Source organism: Pelodiscus sinensis, chromosome 1 (genome assembly GCF_049634645.1).
Source record: "Pelodiscus sinensis isolate JC-2024 chromosome 1, ASM4963464v1, whole genome shotgun sequence".
Lineage (NCBI taxonomy): Eukaryota > Metazoa > Chordata > Testudines > Trionychidae > Pelodiscus > Pelodiscus sinensis.
This window is the reverse complement of record NC_134711.1, coordinates 119,618,390-119,638,390: the sequence shown is the minus strand read 5'-3', so window position 1 is coordinate 119,638,390 and position 20,001 is coordinate 119,618,390. Positions and strand designations below refer to the sequence as shown.

General features: G+C 46.2%; 1 protein-coding gene across 2 annotated transcripts in view; it reads left to right on the top strand.

The window, feature by feature from the left end:
- ITPR2 (inositol 1,4,5-trisphosphate receptor type 2) overlaps window positions 1–20,001 on the top strand; it is a 319,703-nt gene that overhangs the window by 48,629 nt on the left and 251,073 nt on the right. For both annotated transcript variants that reach the window (XM_075898795.1, XM_075898803.1), the window contains exons 3-5: window positions 12,984–13,099; window positions 14,660–14,746; window positions 17,613–17,771. In XM_075898795.1, coding sequence (XP_075754910.1) covers window positions 12,984–13,099; window positions 14,660–14,746; window positions 17,613–17,771 — 362 coding nt within the window. The remainder of the gene's footprint in view (window positions 1–12,983; window positions 13,100–14,659; window positions 14,747–17,612; window positions 17,772–20,001) is intronic.

Sequence of the window (20,001 nt, the reverse complement as noted above, 5' to 3'; positions counted from 1 at the left end):
GAATGATGCCCAATTATGTAAGGTGCGGTGAGTTCTCATTTCCCATTGAAGTGAAAGAGTAGTGAAGGGGATACAACACCTTGACTGAGGTGCTCAGCCTTACATGATTAGCCTCCTAGGGTGTGTCTAGACTACAGGGGGGTTGTTGTGTGCAGCTTTTTTTTTTTTTTTTTTTAAAAGTGGCTCTTTTTTTTTTTTTTTTTTTTTTTTTTAAACTTCCCCTGCGTCTAAACTGCTGCCGCCTTCTTTTGACATTAAATTGAAAGAACGTGGCGGTTTTTTCGACTGTGGTAAACCTCATTTTACGAGGAAGAACGCCTTTTTTTTTTTCCCCCCCTAAAGTGCTCTTTTGAAAAAGGCATTCTTGAATGCAAACAGTGCTTTTTGAAAGAGAGCATCCAGACTGCCTGAGTACTCTTTCGAAATAGTGGCTCGCTTTTTTGAAAGAAGTGGTTGCAGTCTAGATGCTCTTTTGAAAGAGGCTTATAGTCTAGACCATGGGTTTCCAAACTGGGGGGCATGCTGCTATGGGGAAGGGGGGCGTGAGGGTTTCTCAAAAATCAAAAAAAGGGCGTGATGCTGAAAAGTTTGGGAACCACTGGTCTAGACATACCCCTAGTGGTTATGAATGGTGGTGGATTGCCAGCCCAAAAGTCCTCTGTTTGTCCACAGACTAGGTACAGTGTGAGCAGTATAAGGGCAAGATTGCTTAAACTGCAACCTCAGCTACATGTTCAATTAATTAGTGTGTTTGTCTCCATTGGGAAATACTTCTAGCTTCAATACACACAGTATGAAATATATGCAATAGATTGTCATTAAAAACACAGAATAAACCAGGCACATCTGAAGAGAACAAAGCCCTTCACATGTATCATAGAAGCATAGAAATGTAGGGCCAGAAGGGGTCTCAGTCATCAAGGCCAAGACCAGCCCACTTCACAGAATCAGGACCAAATAAACCCAGATCATCTCTGAAAGGTGTTCGTCCAAACTGTTGTTAAAATTCTCCAGTGATGGGGATTCCACAACTTCCCTTGGAGGCCAGTTTCAGGGCTTAACTACCCTTAGAGTTATAAAAATTTTCCTAATAGCTGACTTAAATCTCCCTTGCTTCTTGTCCTACCTTGGGTGGACACGGAGAACAGTCAAACCTCATATAATAGCCCTTAATCTCAGTCTTTGTGTGTCAAGACTAAAATGCCCATTTTTTTTAAAAACCTGAACTATGAGGAAAGGGTTTCTAAACCTTGTCATTTTTGTTGCTCCCATCTGTACTCTCTCCAGTTTATTCACATATTTTAAGTGTGGTGCCCCAAATTGGACAAAGTTCTCCAGCTGAGGTCTCCCCAATGCCAAGTAGAACAGGAATGTTATCTCTTGCATTTTGCTATGAAACTCCTGTTGATGCAGCCCACAATATATTCGCCTTTTTTGCAACTTCATCAAGTTGTCAATTTCTGTTCAATTTGTGATCTTCTATAACCTCCAGACCTTTTTCAGCAGTACTATCACCGAGTCAGGTTCTATCCATTTTGTATGTGTGCATTTGATTTTTTTTCCTTGTGTAATATTTTGTGTATTTATTGTGTTTCATCTTGCTGGTTTCAGACCAGTTTTCTAATAGTAATGATGGTTTTGAATCCTAATTCTGTGCTCCAAAGCACTTGCATGTGTAGATACTTAAATTGACTTTTCTCTTGGTTTGTATCTCCTTCACCCAAGAGACATTTAAAATAGGTGCAACATTTATGAGTAAACCAAAACTGCTTGTCTTACTTTGTCCCCGCCTCTTTTGATATTCTTAGTTTTTCATTTCTTTCTCTTTGTTCTTTCCTTCAGAGTGCTCTCTTCCTTCCTTTAGAATCCCTTCTGTTTATCCTGATTCTCTTTTCTTGTCCAGCACTGACCCCTTTCCTTTTGCTCTCCATCTTTCTCTCCCTTCATCATTCTCCTCTTCACTCCTCTCATTTCCACTTTCTCTCAATCTCCCTACTGCTTCCTGCATCACCCTCCTCAGTTCTTCCTTCATTCCCATCATTTTTCCACAATAGTCTCACTGTCTCACATGGGCTGCAGGTTAGTATAATTTTTGGTGGTGCCCCATTAGCCGCCGCCACCCCACCCCCCCCGGCCCCTGTTAGCCATGTCCCCTCCCCCATTAGCCACGCCTCTGGAGGTAACTTGCTTGGGGAAAGATGGACACATGACCAGAAGTAAAAGGTGTCATGTCACTCCTCTCCAAGGGCTTTTCCCTCCATCCTCCTACCAACAGGGATTAGTTTGGCCCCCCGAACCCCCCCCGCATGCAGCTATCCTGCAGTTGCATTAACCCAATGTGTGTGACATTAACTCAGGGGCAGAGAGCTGGGGGAAGTGTTCCTTCTAAGGCTATGTCTACACTTGTGGCTTCTTGTGCAAGTACAGCCGTTCTTGCGCAAGAACCCATAGAGCAGCCACACTGCCTGCCTGCTCTTGCGCAAGGAAATTTACAGTACGGCGTGGTAAGAGAGGGCATCTTGCACAAGAGCTGTGCTCTTTTCTAACAGGTGTAAGCTCTCTTGCACAAGAGGACAGTGTGGATGCTCAGCAGGGATTTCTTGGGCAAGAAACCCCTATGGCTAAAATGGCCATTGGAGCTTTCTTGGGCAAGAGAACATCCACACTGCCATAGATGCTCTTGCGCAAAAGCACATCTCACACATGGCAGTGTGGACATGCTCTTGCGCAAGACTCCTTGCACAAGAACCCTTGCGCAAGAAACCGCCAGTGTAGATATAGCCTAAGAGTTTCCTCCCATGAGCAGAATGAATTTTGTGTTGTGCACCAGTACTGAGTTCATGTGGCTTGTTTGGATGTGCCACTGTGGCACCCAAGTTTATTAATAAATATTTTTAAACCTTTGTATTTTCTCTCTGCTACCATGTCTCCTGTCCTTGTTCCATCAGCTCCCCTGGTACCTGCTGCCCCCCCCACCATACTCTGCTGTCCTGACTCCTGCCCTTCTCACTGCCCTCAACCTTCCTGTGACATGCCCTCACTCCATCAGCCCATCTCTCCCCCCTGTGCCCACTCCTCCAGTAGCTCCACTCTGATCATGTGAGCTAACCCTCCTCATCTCCTCTCCTAACACCGCACTCTCTACACCTGCCCTGCCTCTCTCTGGTGCTGATCCCTCCCCTGCAGGTGTCTGCCCTTATGCTTCACCCCCAGAATCCTCTGGCACCTGCACCTTCCCTTACCCTTGCACCTTCCTGATGCCTTCCCCTTCCCTCACTGCCCCGCCCCCTTTTTCCCTGATGTCCACCCCCTCACCACCCTCTGCCCTCGTTCCCCTCACTACCCTCTGCCCTCACACATGACTTGCTCCATCACCACCTTCCTCATGCCCGCTCCTTCTTTCAAGCCTTCTCCCAGCACCTCTCCCTACCCCCCGAACTCCCAGTGCCCTTACCCTCTCCTCTCCTAGCATCATTCTGTCCCCCTCGCACTGACACCTCCCCTCCTGCCCTTGGTCCCCTGGCATTTGTCTCCCCTCTACCCTGTGCCTTGGTGCCTTCCCCTTTCTTCTCCTGCCCTGCCCTCCCCATCCCTCAGCACAAGCCCCTTCCTTCCTATTTTTCCCCTTCCCCTCCCCAACCTTCTGCCTTCCAGTTTACGGGGTTGGAGTCTGTGGAGTCGCTCCAACTGCTGGCCTAGAGCCAGGCGGAAGGTCTCCAAGAGACACATGAGACCGTAGTAACCACAGAGCCCCAACGCTCTGAGCAGGACCCGCACATGGAGGCACCGGAAGCCACATTTATCCTCCAGGTTCAACATCCCACCTGCCCGGGAAGTGTAGCTCCCCAGAGCAAGCTGTGTGGGGCTGAATTGGTGACTCCTGGTTGAGTCTGATGCCTTGGGGGTGGAGGAGAATCCCTGTCCCATCCCCTGAGCATGTTGTGGAGTTGCAGCCGGACTCACTTGCGCTTCACCAGGACCATGTGCAGGACTGAGTGTCCCAAGATCAGCATATACTGGGGTCAGTCCTGCTCCCGCCGGTCGATTTACTCCCCTTCCCCTGCTTTCCCCAACCCTTTCCCAACCAGCACTGGTGCCCACGACACGCTCCCAGCCACCCCTGCTGCCCAGTTCTCCTCTTCCCAATCTCCCCTGGTCAGCCCCCATCTCCTCCAGCCAGCCACACTGCTCCTCCCTTCATCTCCCTAGGATAGCTACACTGCCCCCACCTGCTTGCCCCGCTCTGCTCTGCCCCTCCCGGACAGCCCTGCCCCTCCTCCCTCCCGGTATTTTTTTCCCTGGATGGGCTCTGAGCAGCGGGCCCCCACCATGTAGGCAGCTCCGGAGCCTGGCTGCGAGCAGCCCAGCTCGGGGCTGAGCCCAGTGCGCAAGGAACGGCTGCTGCAGCCCTGCCCAGCCAGGCACTCATAGAGTTTAAGGTCAGAAGGGACCATTTTGATCATCTAGTCTGACCCCCTGCACAGTGCAGGCCACAGAATCTCACCCACCCCTCCCAGAATAATCCTCTCACCTATATCTCAGATATTGAAGCCTTCAAATACTTTGAAGACCCCAAGATGCAGAGAATCCTCCAGCTGTGATCTGTACCCCATGCTACAGAGGAAGGTGAAAAACCTTTAGGGCCTCTGCCAATCTACCCTGGAGGAACATTCCTTCCTGACCCCAAATATGGCGATCAGCTAAACCCTGAGCATGTGGGCAAGACTTACCAGCCAAGACTCACTCCTTCTGGCACGGCACGGCCAGTGGCGAGACTCCGAGGCCCCAGCACCGAGCGGGAGGCTCTTGGGCTCAGAGCACACGATCGGCCGCCGGGGCTCAGGCGGGCGAGTGGCGCTGGCGAGGCAGGGAGCCTGGCCGCCCCCCCCTCTCCCTGTGAGCGGCTCCTCTGCTGTTACCAGAGCCGCACTGGAGATGGTGGCCAGCGATAGCGGTACATGGGCGGGGAGGGGGAGTTGCGGGGGTGCACACGGGAGGGCGTAGCCGGCTGCAGGGGGCACACGGGCGGTGGGGAGGGGCCGCGCTCACCCAAAGGCCTCCCAAGTCCTCCACTGGCTTCATGGTGTGCGGCCCCGGCTTTTGAAGTGCCCGGGGCCGCTGGAGCATGCGCAACAGCACCGAGGCGTGCCAGACTGCGCAGCTTCTGATGCCACCGGTGTCTTCTTGCAGGGGACGGGCAGTATTCAGACCCGTGGGAGAGACCCATATTGGTGGAGCAGGGACCCCGGCTCTAAATATTGCAGGAGTCTGGGCAACACGAGCCCATATAACTCGCCGCCCATGCTGTGTCATCCCTCCCTTAATTTAATAGTTGTCCCCTCTCCTCTGCTGCTGTCTTTCCTCCCTTGAGAACTCAAAGATTTTTTTAAGCAGTCTTATCTTCCCAATTGCTCAGCCTCGTGTAATGCCTTATGATGATTTCACCAGTTCTCCAATCACTGTAGAATTTTCCTGGGCTGAATTTCTCGTGTAAAAATGAGCAGGGAAAAAACAAACCTTTACAAACATACAGAAGCATAAAGGCATGAGAGATTTCTTTTTCCTTTCTGGTTCTCCTAATGGCTGAATGAGCCTGGAATCTCTCTCACTAGCTTGCTCAGGTAACATTGTCTGCTGTATCTGAGCTTCTGGGCTGTCAAATTTTCTCAGGGGTCACATGGACTATCAAGTGATATTTGTTGCATCCTCTGAGGACTCTACCCTGCAGCTGCTGGGAAATGGGCTCTGTATTATAAGTGGGTATTTCCAACTCTTGATGTCTGTCTAATAAATGGCTATTTCTTGTGCAAATAAAATAAATCTACGCAAGTATTTAAATACAAATTATTTACTGTGACTACCTAAAATTACCTTATCCCATTTCGCCTTGTCAGGCACCTTCTACTCCAAGGGTTCTTCTGTGCCAAAACTTGAAAGTTCCGCACACAAAATTTCAAAACTCTGTAAAATTCAGCAGATTTCATTAGTCAAAATAACACTACATAATCATGGTAATTTATTTCAAAATTCCTCTCAGCAAGTATGTCTGTAACCACAATACAGCGTCTTCCCCCACTCTCACACAAACTTAAATCAATCCAGTTTCCCTTTCTCTGTCCCCTTCCCCCCAGAACTGAACCACAGCCCCCTCCTCCCCCCCCCCCAGCTTGGTACCTGCCCTCCCCCCAATCCTTCTCCTGAGCCCAGCTACACAGCTCTCCATACATCTCCCCCCATTTCAATGGGGGGGGGGGAGAAGAAAATTCTGTGCCAAAACTTATTAATTTCTACAAAATTCTGCATTGTGGAGTGACACATAATTTCCTCAGAAGTAGCCTTCACATTCAGTTTCACCCAGTTACCTTGCACCTGTTTTCTAAAAGGCCTCCTAAAGTATCTTTTGCAAATCATTGTTTCAGGAGAATTGTAGAAGAGGTGGTTAGATCTATAGTGAGCCTAGATTTTTAAAGGTGACGCACAAAGGAAAAGGACAATTGGCTTGTGCCCTTTTTGGAAGTGAGCATGTGTGCATGCATGTGTATGTTTCTTGAGAAAAGATGGTCTGCTAATTTTTAGTTCAAAAATTCTGATTATGACTAGGCTGGAAGATTTCCATGATGGCTCAAGAAGTAGTGAAATAGTGATACCACAAGAGTGAAACAAGTGGAAGTTCAGTTGAAATGGGATGGGTTTTATAACTGTACTGTTTAAAGTTCTGTGGCTGTTTTGTGTTAAGACCTGTTCAACTTCTGTGACTCACTGACCTTTTAAATAAAGGAAGCTTTTATTAGAATTGTCTCCCACTTTTTCAAATAGCTTAATAAGAGTTTGCAATAAACAACCCTGAAAGTGCCCAGAGGTCATCTAACAAAAGCAGGAGAGAAGAGACTGTGTTGTCTAGTGGGTAGAGCAATAGATCAGTAGTCATTAGGAGAGCTAGGTTGTGTTTCTTGGTCTGCTGCTGGCCTGCTGTGTGATCTTGGGCAAATCAGTACATTTTTGTGTGACACTGTTTCCCTTCCTGCCCTAGGTCTGTTTTGACTGTTCCGATGGTAAACTCTGTGGGATGGGCAGTGTCTCTTACTATGTGTTTGTGCTATTAAGCAGGGTGGTGCCAATCTTAGTTGGGATTTCTAGCCACTGCCAAAATACAAATATTAAATATTATTGTGTATTACACAGGCAAGACCAGAGTTGACACTTTCACCTTTTTTTATAATGTAAGAAATAAGCCAGGAGAAACTTAACCAACCAAAACCATCCAGGGCATTTCAATACTCTATCCCAGGGATGGCCAACCTGTTCCAGATGAAGAGCCACAGTAGCAGTGGAGACCGCGTGAAGAGCTGGGGCAAAGTTATTGAGCCCCCAAACAAACAAAAAAAAACCCCAAAAACCTGTGCTGGGGGAAAATAGGTGCTGGTACAGTCCCAGGGTATGGCTTATGTCAAACTCCTAGTCCCTCCCATCTTTTCACCTCGCAGGCAGGCAGGAGGGGGAAAAGTGCCTGGTGGTGCAACAGACCTGGCATTTCAGGAAGCGCACCAGCTGTGCCGGGAAGGGGAAGAGCAGCCTGCTTTAAGCCAGTCCCTCTGCCCTTCCCCAGAGCCAGGCACCCCACCCCACTCTACTGCAGTCCCCCTCTCCTCCTCTTCCCCAAAGCCAGGCACCCCCCCAACCCAATCCCTCTCTCCTCCCCTTCCCCAGAGCCAAGCACACCCACCCCGATCTAACCCAATCCTCCCTCCCCCCTGCTCTAACCTAATTCTCGGGTCCTGGAACCACTGCCGCTACAGCCGCGCATCCCCCTCCAGACGCTGAGGCACATGCGCTGAGTGGCCGACTTTGAACATGAGCTGGCCGGGACGTCGTGTGCAACGCAATCCCTCTCCCCTCCCCAGAGCGAGACACCTCCTCTCCCTGCTGTAACCCATTTCCCCTCCCCCCCCGGAATCTTATGCTTAGGTCCCAGATAGGGTCGCCAGGTGACTGAAACAAAAATACCGAACACCTCCCCCACCGAAAAAAAAACACCGGGAAAAATTTCGTTGAACGAAAAAAAAAGGGGGGGAGGAGGGGGACCAAAGTAGTTGAGGGGAAGAAAAAAAAAAGACTCCAAGAACCTGGATCACTGGTAGGGGTTTTAAAAAAGAAAAACCCCAAAACCCTGACATGCTTCATGGGGGGTGGGGGGGGAGAGGACTGGCCAGGAAGGGAGTGGTGCTGGGCAGGAAAGGGGGGGGGCCTGGAAACAGCTAATGGGGGGGGGGGCAACGGGGCTGCCCGGGAGAGATGGGGAGGCCAACAGGAAGCAGGGCTGGTCGTGGTGGTGGTGGGAGTTGGGCAGAAGGGGGCTGGCCGTGGGATATTGGGGGAGGGGGGACCAGCTGGGAGGGGGCAGGGCTGGCCGGGAGTAAGGGGTGGTGGGAAGCACAGCTGGGGGGGATCGGGGGCTGCTAGGGTGGCCGGGAGGAATGGGGGAGCGGGAAGCGGAGCTGGCGGAGGGGGTGCAGTTGTGCTGGCCGGGAGATCAGGAAGAGGAACGGGCCAGCGGGAAGCAGAGCTGGGGGGCGGGGGGGAGGGAGAGATCCGGAGGAGAAATGGGGGAGAACCAGCTGGCCGGGAAGGGGAGGGGTGAACAAATTGGCCGGCGGGGAGCGGGACTGACCTGGGCACCTGCTGCCTGTCCCGCGCAGGCTCCCGGCGATGCACGAGCAAGGAGGAGGCTTCCCCCTCTCCTCACACTCAACCGACTGAGGGCTCCCAGCCGCAATCACGGCCCCGTCTCCCAGCCAGGACTCCCAGCCGCTTCCCCCACCCACTCCAGGCTTCTGTCCGGTGTGCAGCCGGAAAAATCAGAAAATACCGGACATTGCACATGTCTGGTATTTTCTGATTTTTTTTTTTTACTGGACAGAGCGTGCAAATACCAGACTTTCCGGTACAATACTGGACACCTGGCAACCCTAGTCCTGGAGCCAGAGCCGCTGCACTGCATGTGCACCGCCCCCCTCACCCGATCTCCCTCCTCTCCCCTTCTCCAGAGCCAGGCATCTCTTCCCCGCTCTAACCTAATTTCCCCCCCCCCCCCCCCCCCATTATGCCCAGGTCCCAGAGCCGCAGCCTGTGCTCAGCGGCCGGCTGCTAGCATAGGCAGGCTGGGATGCTGTGTGACCCGGCCTGCATGTGCAGGATATGACGCAGTGCACTGGGGGCCGGGAGTGGAACGGCGCAGGCCGTGAGCACGCTTGTGGCTCACAAGAGCCCAGCCATGAGAGCGGCTGACCTGAGCGGTTCCGGGTTCTGTCCCAGTTCCGTCAGGAGCTGCAACTTTGCATCTCGCGAGCCTCGAGTTGGCCATCCTTGCTCTATCCAAAAGCAAAACAAGGGCACAAAACTAATTTAAATGAAAAAAAAAACCACTTTTTATGGGTCACCGTTAAGGCACAGACTTGGGACTAAGGAGAATCACATTCAATTTGCAGCTCACTGCAGCCTTTTCCGTGTGGCCTTAAGCAATTTACCTAGTTCCTCCTCCCCTTACCAGGGAGAAAATAAGAATTTCCCAGTGTGGGGTGGGAGGAAAGGGGAAGAGAACAGAGGGTATTGGACAGAGAAGTTCATTAATATTTTGGAAGAGCCCTGCTACTGTGGAAAAAGGGGCTGTAACGTTGAGATGGGGTTCTCATATTATCTTTTCTCATTTAATTTATCTGTGCACTACATTGCAAATATTTCCATCTGCAAGGGTTAATTTTTTTTTCATCTTGATTGCTGAATAATTAAGACAAAGCACGTTTGTTCAGATTAAAATACACTTAACACCAAGTGTCGACAGTCAGAATAGGAGGGTATTTAACTGTGAAACAAATTCTAGTTGGATGACAAATATCTGTGTTTCGTAAGAAAATGGTGTGACACTGCAGCATTTTTGCATTTGATGCTATTGATAGACATCACAGAACCTTGCAATGCTCTTTCTCTTTTCACCTATAGAGTTGTGTCAAATCTTGCAGTAGTATTTAAATTGCACTATTGAAAGAGAATGATGTGTGCAAGATTTATTCATGTTCGTGCAATTTTTGTGGAGATCTGCAGAGTATGTCTTTGCATTGTAAAATAATACTTTCTGAACTCTCAAGTTCAGAATACTAGTGCTGCCAAGTACCATTTGGCATGCCACCTTTTCAAGGTAATACAAGGCTGGGAGAAAAGTTTCCCCAGGAATCTTTGATTTCCATGAATTTAAAGAGCTAAATGTTATCTGATCTCTGGTGTCAAATAATTTGGCTTTTTTTTAAGTCACTCTTTGCAGTTTTCTCTTGGGAGGATAAAAGCTGCCATAATGGTCAGTAAAAATTGATTTCACATTAAGATGACAGGTTTCTGTGCTATATAATAGGAAAGACTGTACATTGTAGTGGAGACATTGCATGGAGATGGGGAATTGTGTGTTTACTCAACTATCGGCTATGGAAGGGGGCCTGGTAGCAGATCATACAAGATAGTATTTGTTCAGAAAATACCAGGCATCAAGGATATGAGAGAGATTGTGAGATTGTGAGTTGATAATTTTTAGAATATAATTTTTTAGAATTTATATTCTAAAAAAATTATGGAAAATTATAGCTGATTTTGACCTAGAGAGTAAGCCCCTGGATACTCAAACTTAGTTTAGTTTTTAACCTACTGTATGTTTTTTCCTTCTCAGAGTTCAATCAAAGTATTGTAAAAGTTCTGCAAACAGCTATCATACACCCTAGTTTATATATTGTGGTTTTTAATGTAAATATTCCTACTTCAAACTAAAGCAAACATTGCTGCAAGGTGGCAGGGTTTGCTTTGCTAATGCCTAGTAACTTTCTTTTAAGGAGCAGCCGCACAGAATTGAGATTAGATAGCAAAACAGCGAGGCTGTTGGGTAAATGCCAAGGAACGCACCACTATTGGTATTGAATATAAATACAATTTTTGAGCCTTGAATGCCCAAGCAGGACCTGTTGCTGTGAGGTAAAGGGAAAAGAGAGGTTTCAATGACAGACTAAATTGAATATATCATGATGGCTGCCATGCTGATCAGTATATCAGGAACTGAGCCCAGGATATTCAGAGGTGGCCGTGCGTGCTTTTAGAACTCAAAGTAAAGAGTCAGGCTTAGTCAGCAATGTAACACTCTTACAAGCTAGGCATCCAGCATGGAAGGGTGTGCGTAAGTGGGCCGCAAATGTATTGGAGAAATAGTGTCAGTTGAGATGTACTGTAGATGAGTGACGTGGTGACTGTCAGGGCCCCAAAACATCACAGAAGTATCTATATTTTAAAAAATATAAATAAATAAGAACATATTTTGCTTCCCTACTGAACTGGTGACAGACGTCACCTGGCCTTGGGCAATGTTGGGTAGGGGGCTCGGTCCCATCCCTCAGAAGGGGCGGGCCTTGGGTAGAGGGGGTAGATTAAGGGCAGCTAGCCCTCAGCACCACCTCTACCACACCATGCCTCTCCCAGCCAGCCCTCAGTGCCACCCAGACCACGTTGCACCTCCCCCAGGGGGCTCCAGCAGTGCTATAAAGGGCCCAGAGCTCTGCCTGACCCATGCTCTCCTCCCCCCTTGTGTTCATGCTGTCCTTGGACTTCTTGCTGTGTCTCAGTTTTGCTAACTGTTCACTTACAGTGTGTGAGAAGATGTGAACAGTGAACCAGATTCTGTTCTTGTTTCCCCCTGGTGGTGGACTACACTGAGCTCACAGTAGTAAAACCGAGAGTGGTATTCACATCTATATGTAGTAGAGCTTAGAGATCAGTTATGAATTTGACTCTTGGATGTCACCTACACACTTCCAGTGATGAAACAGGATGTACATCCTACTAAAAATATCTCCTATTATGGGTTTGTATAGCACCTAGTATAAAGACGATCTCTTCTTGATTGAGGCCTAGAAGCTGTACTATAATGTATCAGAGAATACATTCTGCTGTGTGACGTTGGCTGTGCTATTCCACTAACTGGGGTCTATAGAGGTCAGAGTTGAATTGTCTGCTCCACCACAGACTTTCTGTATGACCTCAGACCACTCACTTACTCCGTCTCTCCCTTAGCGTCCCATCTGTGAAATGGGGCTAATGCCGGATAGTTATCTATCTCTCAGGGATCTTGTGAGGAAAAATACAGCAAAGGTTCCAACGTACTCAGATCCTATTGTTAGAGAGGCTGTGTAGAACAGGTCATTGCTGAGGTCAGTAAAAGGAAAAAAAGTTTGTCATCTATGTGACAGTGGTATTGTAGTGCAAAGCGTACATTTTCCATTTTGTCTAGTGTAGCAGAACTCCCTGTAACCAACCCTGCTATTCTGGAGAAATGAGTGGAGACCATTTGCAACTTTTCAATGTAACATTCCATTTCCACTGGGTGCTAAGAAATGAGACTGGAGAACAACTTGGTTACTGTTTTTGTTAACCAGCCTTGGGAGAAAGCAAACCTGGAGCTGAACATGGTGTTAAAAATTCCTAAAATCCTTGCGTCTGAATGGTCATAATATTTATTTTACCACTGTCAAGAGAATAGGGGGAGTAGATCTCTGAAGCCAAAAAGTAGGACACTTATTCTCAGGCTTTCGGAAGTCATATGCTTTCAGGCAATACATGTATAAGGCTACGTGAGAGCAAAGAAGACTAAAGGGTGAAAAAAATGCAGTTTTACATACTACTTGCAAGCTTATGGCTTAGAGCCCTAAACTAGGTATTCAGAGAGCCTGTGCTAAGTGGGAGAGTAATAGTTATTGAAAGATTTATGGCTGACTCAGCTATTTCCTCCACATTTATGGTTTCATTACTGTCCCAATGTTTTCTATCTAATCTACGACTCAGCGTTGTGGTATCTAGGCATTGCTGAAAAAACAAAACAGAAGAACCCCAGCCAAACAAATAAGGGAAGCATCTTTTAACATCCCTTTTTATAGGATTTTTTTTCAAATTTTCTGCAGATTGCCTTTTCAAGGTGTGTCCTATGAACAGATATTCTGCACAGAAGCAGTACTGGAAAGCCAAACAAGCCAAACAAGGAAACCATACAGAAGCAGCTTTGCTTAAGAAACTACAGGTAAGAGCCATGTTACCTAAATCTGTAGTCCAGTGGTAGAATTACAGTATAATGAAATAACCATAACAAATGTCTAAAGAATTGCCATGCTGAATATCAGACCACCATAGCAAACCTCTTTATGTACTCCTTCCTCCAACCTCCATGACTGGCATGTTACCTGTCTGCCCTGCCTTAGATTATCAGCTCTTTGTGATAGGGAGTGTTTCTTGACTCTCTGTGTGTGAAGCACAGGTGATTCCTATGGCATAATGTTCATTTTTCAAATATCTGACTTAATAAGAGCTTTCTTTTTAATTTAGTGGGTCGTTTCAGGTCTGAATTCTAGGAGTCTGGCAAGGGACATGGAGAGCCTTTTTGCACACCTTCAGCCTGAAATACCTCCAACAAGGCTGTTTTTATTGCATTCAGTCTAAGTGGGGGCTCTTTGGGACCTCATCATTATTGAACACCATGCACTCCCCTCCTTTGCATCAGACACAGTGGATGTGAGAGAAGAGTCCTTGGCCACTGACAGACTGTTTGAGCAAATCACTTTAAACTCTGAGCAGGGAGTCCCAGTAAAGTCATTGGGGTGGGGGTGGGGACTGTGTCTGTGTAGGTACAGCAGCCTTCCCACATGCCATTCATTGCAGGGTTGGGTGCAGTTTACTGGTTCTGGTTAATTGGTAGGGGCTGGAGCAGCTTCATGCCCACCGCAGGCAGGAGGCTGCTTTCGTCCCACAGGGCCCACCAGAGCAGCCGCTGTCAGTAGTGGGCATGGCCCCCCCATCCGCAGGTTCCATGCAGGCTCCCCCAGGGGCAGGGCTGGAAGGGGCTGCTGCAGAGCCAGGGAACTGGCTGCAGAGCCACAGTGAAGCCTTCCCAGTAGTGGAGCCAGCCGCCCTTGTTGGCCCTGCTCCTGGTGAGGTGGCTTTGCTGTGGACTCTACAGTATTATGCTTACACTATGATTTTTGGAGGTTACACTGTTACTTTTTTAAACACATTTTTATATCCCTAGGTTGGGGCATCTATAAAATCACTCACTAAGTGACACGGTACTCTAAACATTTCTAAAATTTGAGATTCTTGTACGAAAGTACTATAAAAGTGGAATCATTGTGCAATTCTTTTTCCTGCAAGTTACCGTACCTCTGAGATAACTAGAAGTGTTTTGGTTTAGAATGTCCATGTATCTTCTTTTTTTTAAATAATAAAGGAGAGGGTGGAACTGTTTTTTCCCCAAAATTTGGGATGACACAAAGCACCAGGAAATACTTTTCTTCTTACTGAACTTCTAAAATAGCATGCAGCTAGGCCATGATCCATAAATCGTGAATTGTTTTTAGTTTGGGGAATATAAACCCTGAATGACCCTCTGGTAGCTGTATGTTTGTAGTACACAGAATTCAGAAGCAGCAAGAGACTGGTGCTAAATGTTTTTTTTATCAATAGTGTAGTAAGAGCTGTACATTGAAGAAGACATTTTTAATATGATACTATTTCTTATGCTTCCTAGCCATTCCAATAGATGAACCCTGGTATTGATTTCCTATTTAAGTAACTGATTCTTTTGTAGCATGCAGCAGAACTGGAACAGAAGCAGAATGAATGCGAGAACAGAAAGTTGTTGGGTGACATCGTAAAATATAGCAATGTCATACAGGTAAGCCACTGAGCTGCTTGTGCGTTTTCTCAGAGCTGAAAGGGAAACAGATGTTTCATTTCAAGGGTTATTGGGAATATGAAACTGAATGTTGCAATTCTGGCTGTCACTGAGCAGGTAAACAAAATGTAGTAAAAACAATTATACTGTATTTTTCTTTCATTTTAAAAGAATACCAGAAGTACTGTGTATTCTTTTTCTAATGATGTGCCAGAGTAGTATTTTTCAGTATGATGTTGTTTTGGAAGTAAATATACATATCCATGATTTAGATGAAGTTGCAAAACATCATATATCACAGGAGTCATTCTTCCTCCTTATCTGTCATGTTTTTGTCATATTCCCAAGCTCAGTAAAACTTTTATTAACATAAAGGCTGTGTCTACACTGGCCTCCCCCGCGGCATTTGCATTAACATGGCTGCCGCTTTTTTCCAGCTTGGAGATAAGCCGGAGAAAAGCACCAGTCTAGACGTGATTCTCCGGAAAATAAAGCCTTTTCCGGAGGATCTCTTATTCCTACTTTGAAAGGCTTTATTTTCCGGAGAATCACGTCTAGACTGGCGCTTTTCTCCGGCTTATCTCCAAGCCGGAAAAAAGCGGCAGCCATGTTAATGCAAATGCCGCGGGGGATATTTAAATCCCCCGCGGATTTGCCTATTCCAAAGTGCTACATTAGCATCCCTTTTCCGGAAAGGGATGCCAATGTAGACACAGCCAACAGGCCTATAGATGAATAATCTCATTAAAAGGGTAGTGCCGTTAAAAACAGTCCAAGGGAAGAGGGCAAGGGGCACCCAGATATTAAGCTGTGAGTTTCAACTTACTTGACCATGATTATAAACTGGATCTAAGACGTGTAGTGTAACATGTCATCGGAAAGCTCATAACTCAGTTGTTCATGTCACTGTGTAATTCAGGCGCACACAACTGATGCGAAGTTATAGACATAAACTGAAATAATTAATAAAATGTGTTTTCCACTCAACAAGAGTTACCCCACCCTAAACAAAGGATTGTGGTTTCACCACTGGGCAGTTATTTCTAAAGTATTTTGAAAGACCATTAATTTGTATTTACATATCAGATAAACTCAGCTATCCAGCTAACAAATGGGGAAAAAGACCGCCTGGCTACGCCCCAGCAGGGAGGAGAAACATTATTTGAGCCATCAAGATGGGAGGGAGGGGACTCTAAAACTCAAATAATAAACAATTGAATTGGCTGATTTAATATTTGTGTATCATGTAAGCCCTTCAATGCCTGTAACACATTGGTAATTATTATAATTGTAAAATGTACTAGGAATTATTGGTATTGATACTGTGTTTTCAAGTGTGTGGAGGGGACGAATAGTTCCTGCCGAGACAGAAGTGGTCAAGTGTGTATATGTGGGGAGGAAAGATCGGAGGAAAGCAGTTTATCTGTTTTCTATGTAAATTTACGCATGGTAGGATCAAAACAATGACAGCCCCATTTATGTACTGGGGGAAGCCCACAGGAATGGAAGAAAAGAATGAGGTAGGTCCAGCTTCCTGATTGGGAGTCAGGGGGGACAGCAGGCTGGGCACACAGGACGGAAAGCTGTTTTAGGCATCCATCACTAGATAGACACAAGAAGCCAGAGCTCTTGCAAGCTGAGAAGGATAAGCCCTTCAACCACGTTTGTGCGGGGATGAGGTCTCTAGAACTGCATAGAGGCACGATACCTGCTTAGGCAAAGAACTTTCATCTAGGAGCATGCTGGGGCTCCATGCAGCCATGTGTTCTGAGCATGCTACCTCCCCCCCGCCCCTCCCCATGCCAGCTCTGCAGCTCTCTCTGACTGGGAACTGCAGCCTGTGGGAGATGTTGATGGGGCAGGACCTTAATATAGAAGCCGGGCGGGGGGACATGCTGTTGCTTGCGGGAGCTACTTGCGGTAAGCACTGCCTGCAGCCTGGATCCCTGAGGCCCCTTCTCGTGTCTCATTCCCAGCACCAGCCCTGATCTTCCTCCCATCCTGCAAACCCCTTCTTCTCAGCGTAGAGCACCCTTCTGCACCCCATACTCCTAATCCCTCGCTGGGGCCTTCACTCAGCTCCCACATCCCAACTCCCAATTTCATGAGCATTCATGGCCCACCATGTAATTTCCATATGGAGGTGCATGTCTCGGGCCAGATAGTTTGCCCAACCCGATTTAACCTATATCTTAATGTTAATACATTTGTTTTATTGTATTACAAACCAACTCCGTGCCATGTTTAAAGGGAAGTGTGTGTTCACATCAGTTAAGTTAATAAACCTTGATGTGTTTTTGTGTTTTTAGAAGAACAAATGAACTATATTATTTCTCTGACCTGTCCAGTAGAGAGCTGGTCATTGCAGAGCATGTGGTTTGGTGAAATAAATATGGGCTTGGCAATGTGTTTGGAGTCCCCTTGCTGGTTGTAACCAAAGCTGATGGGGGCTGGAGGCTGCTGGGATTAGAACTTCTGAAGCAGGGTTGTCTAGCACACAATGTCCAACATGCGGCCTGTATGCTGGTAGGCTGCTGGTGAGCGGCCCCAGTTGGGAGCTACAGCAGCAAGGCATTGTGAGGCATTTAGGTTTACAAGGGGAGGGTGATGACTTTATCTCTCATTGGTCTTGATTTGCACTGCCCAGAAGGAGCCTGGTGTCTATGTGGTGTCTGATCACTACACTATTTTCTTTTGATGCCAGTAGGCTCTTGTGCAGTAACTGTTTGCTTGATTTATTCCCTTTGGTCTCTTTTCAGGTTTGATTTTTGCCTTCATTTATTAGTCCATGAAAAATTGCCAAAAGCTTTTAAATAACCCCCTGACAGAAAGTCAGAAGGATCCTAACTTTTGGTTTTATTGACAGCTGCTGCACATAAAAAGCAACAAATATCTCACTGTCAATAAGAGGTTACCAGCTCTCTTGGAGAAGAATGCTATGCGGGTGTCTCTGGATGCTGCAGGGAATGAGGGGTCCTGGTTTTACATCCAACCGTTTTGGAAGCTGAGGAGTGAAGGTGACAATGTAGGTGAAAATACTGACTCTCAACAAAGTTGCTTATTGTGAAAGCAAAGGGAGGCATGAGGAAGAATTTCTTAGTTATTGTCATAAATCAGGACTCAAAAAGCACAGTTATTTCTAAACAATGTCTTTGCCGAATATATAGTACATAAATATATAATGCTTCCTCAAATTACAGAGAGAAGATAACATCCAGGGTTTGATTCTACACTGGTGTTGCACAGTGGAAAGAGGGTCAGCTGATGGAAATGGGTGTAATAATGATGACATCAGTAGTGCTACACTGATTTACAACACCTGTGAACCCATATCATTGTACATTTGAGGGGCAGGATGTAGGAAAAGAGCTCTTGGATTCTGAAATCAATTCACAAAAAGCAAGAACATTCAGCAAAAAGGGGAAAATTGTGTTGTCAGGTCCATAGAGCAGGTCTCTGGCGAATATGCTGCGCTTTTTCCATGCACTGAACTCTTCATATCCTCTCAGGAATACTATGCCCAACTCTGAGAGGGGATTAGATTTGTTAATCTGGTGGGTCTTTTCCATCTCTAACTGGTATGTTTCCTATTTAGTTCAGGTGAGTCTTGCATATTAGCTCAAGATAGAATGTAAGAAGAGATCATGATGGGAGGGATAAAAGAACTGTGCCCTAAGCCTGAAACTCAGTCTTTAAATCATGGTTTCACATCCACTAGGTCCTGTAAGCAATGGATCCGAACTGGCAAATTTCTAGGTCTGGCAGCTTTATTTTGCAGACCGGACCTGGGACTCCTAGGCAGACTTGTCAGTTGTGAAGTGCTCAGCAAATCTCTCCCCTGCAGTAGCCATGTGCAGTAGCACTGTCTTATGAGCTCACCAAAGAAAATGCAATGGCTTCTTATGAAAATGCACTGGAGGAAAGTGTTTATCAAGTATGCTGGAGGGAGTTGTTAGAATGAATGGGATTTGTCTCATGGGTCACATTTAATGCATTTAAATTCAGTTTAGGAATTTTGAGAGACACAATAAGGATAAAATCCATATTTTATTATACGATAAAACTAAAGCAAGCGGGCACTAATGAATTATGGACTAACAATTTAACTTTATTCTCACATTCCCAAGAATGGGTATTGGATCCGTCTTTTAAGCTCTGTATGACCGTGTGTGGAACTCTCCATAAATTGGGAGCTACCCTGTTTATAGTAAATTTTAATGTGGTAAAAAGATGGATTTAATGTTTCTTCAACTGCCATATTTAACTATCCACACCCCAGAACTGAAATATCTTCTACTTTATTGGCTATTAATATCAAACATTCTAATTATCATTTGCATCAGTGCACATTTCTGCAGTTATCAGTATTACAGAACATCCACCTTTTCCCTTAAAATACTTGCAGAAACCAGATAAAACAAAAACATATTTAGTGCATGCCCAAGATTATGCCTCGAGTCCCTTCTATTTATAGTTCTTCTTCACTCACTAACAAAACTTAACTTTTGCTAATATGAAGCCTAAAATCCTACACCCTCCTTGCATTTCAATGTAAATTCAGTTAGCATAAGTAAACATTATCCTCACGGCTTACCATTGTGAGATTTGTCTTTTAAAAATATTAATACAAAGATTTTTTTAAATTTGATTTTACACTGCCTTCTTTGGAGAACTTCAATAGACATTTGTCACAGTGATTGAACAATATTACCTAATATATTCTAGCAGTTGAGTCCGGATTAAGTATTAATATCCAGTTAGACGTTCTAGCAACTGATAGTAATTTTGTCCCAATTCTGCAGTCCTCCATCAAATAAATCTCCATTTGATTTCCATAGAAGATTTGGTTGGGAAGGCCAGAAACTGTTCCAATTGAAGTGAGCATTAAACTTGCTTTGTATCTGGTATTTTGATATGCCACGGGAGATGAATATAGTCAGCCACTCATAGGAGCTACTCAGCAGCCTGCAGAATAGTAGCCTAAACCTGCTGTGTAATGTAATCATAGAAGTATCTCAGTAGATCAGTGTTTCTTAAACTGCTCCGTGGTACACTGGTGTGCCGCGAGACAGTCAGGGGTGTGCCGTGGAGAACAGAATTCAAAATGGCCGCCCTTAAAGGGGCAAGGGCGGGTGATTTTTTTTTTGCTTAATAACTTTTTCCCGACCCTTTTCCTCCCTTGAATTTTCCCCCCCCCCCCCTCAAAAAAAAAATCCTTGGTGTTCCTTATAAAAAAAATTATTTGGTGTTTATCT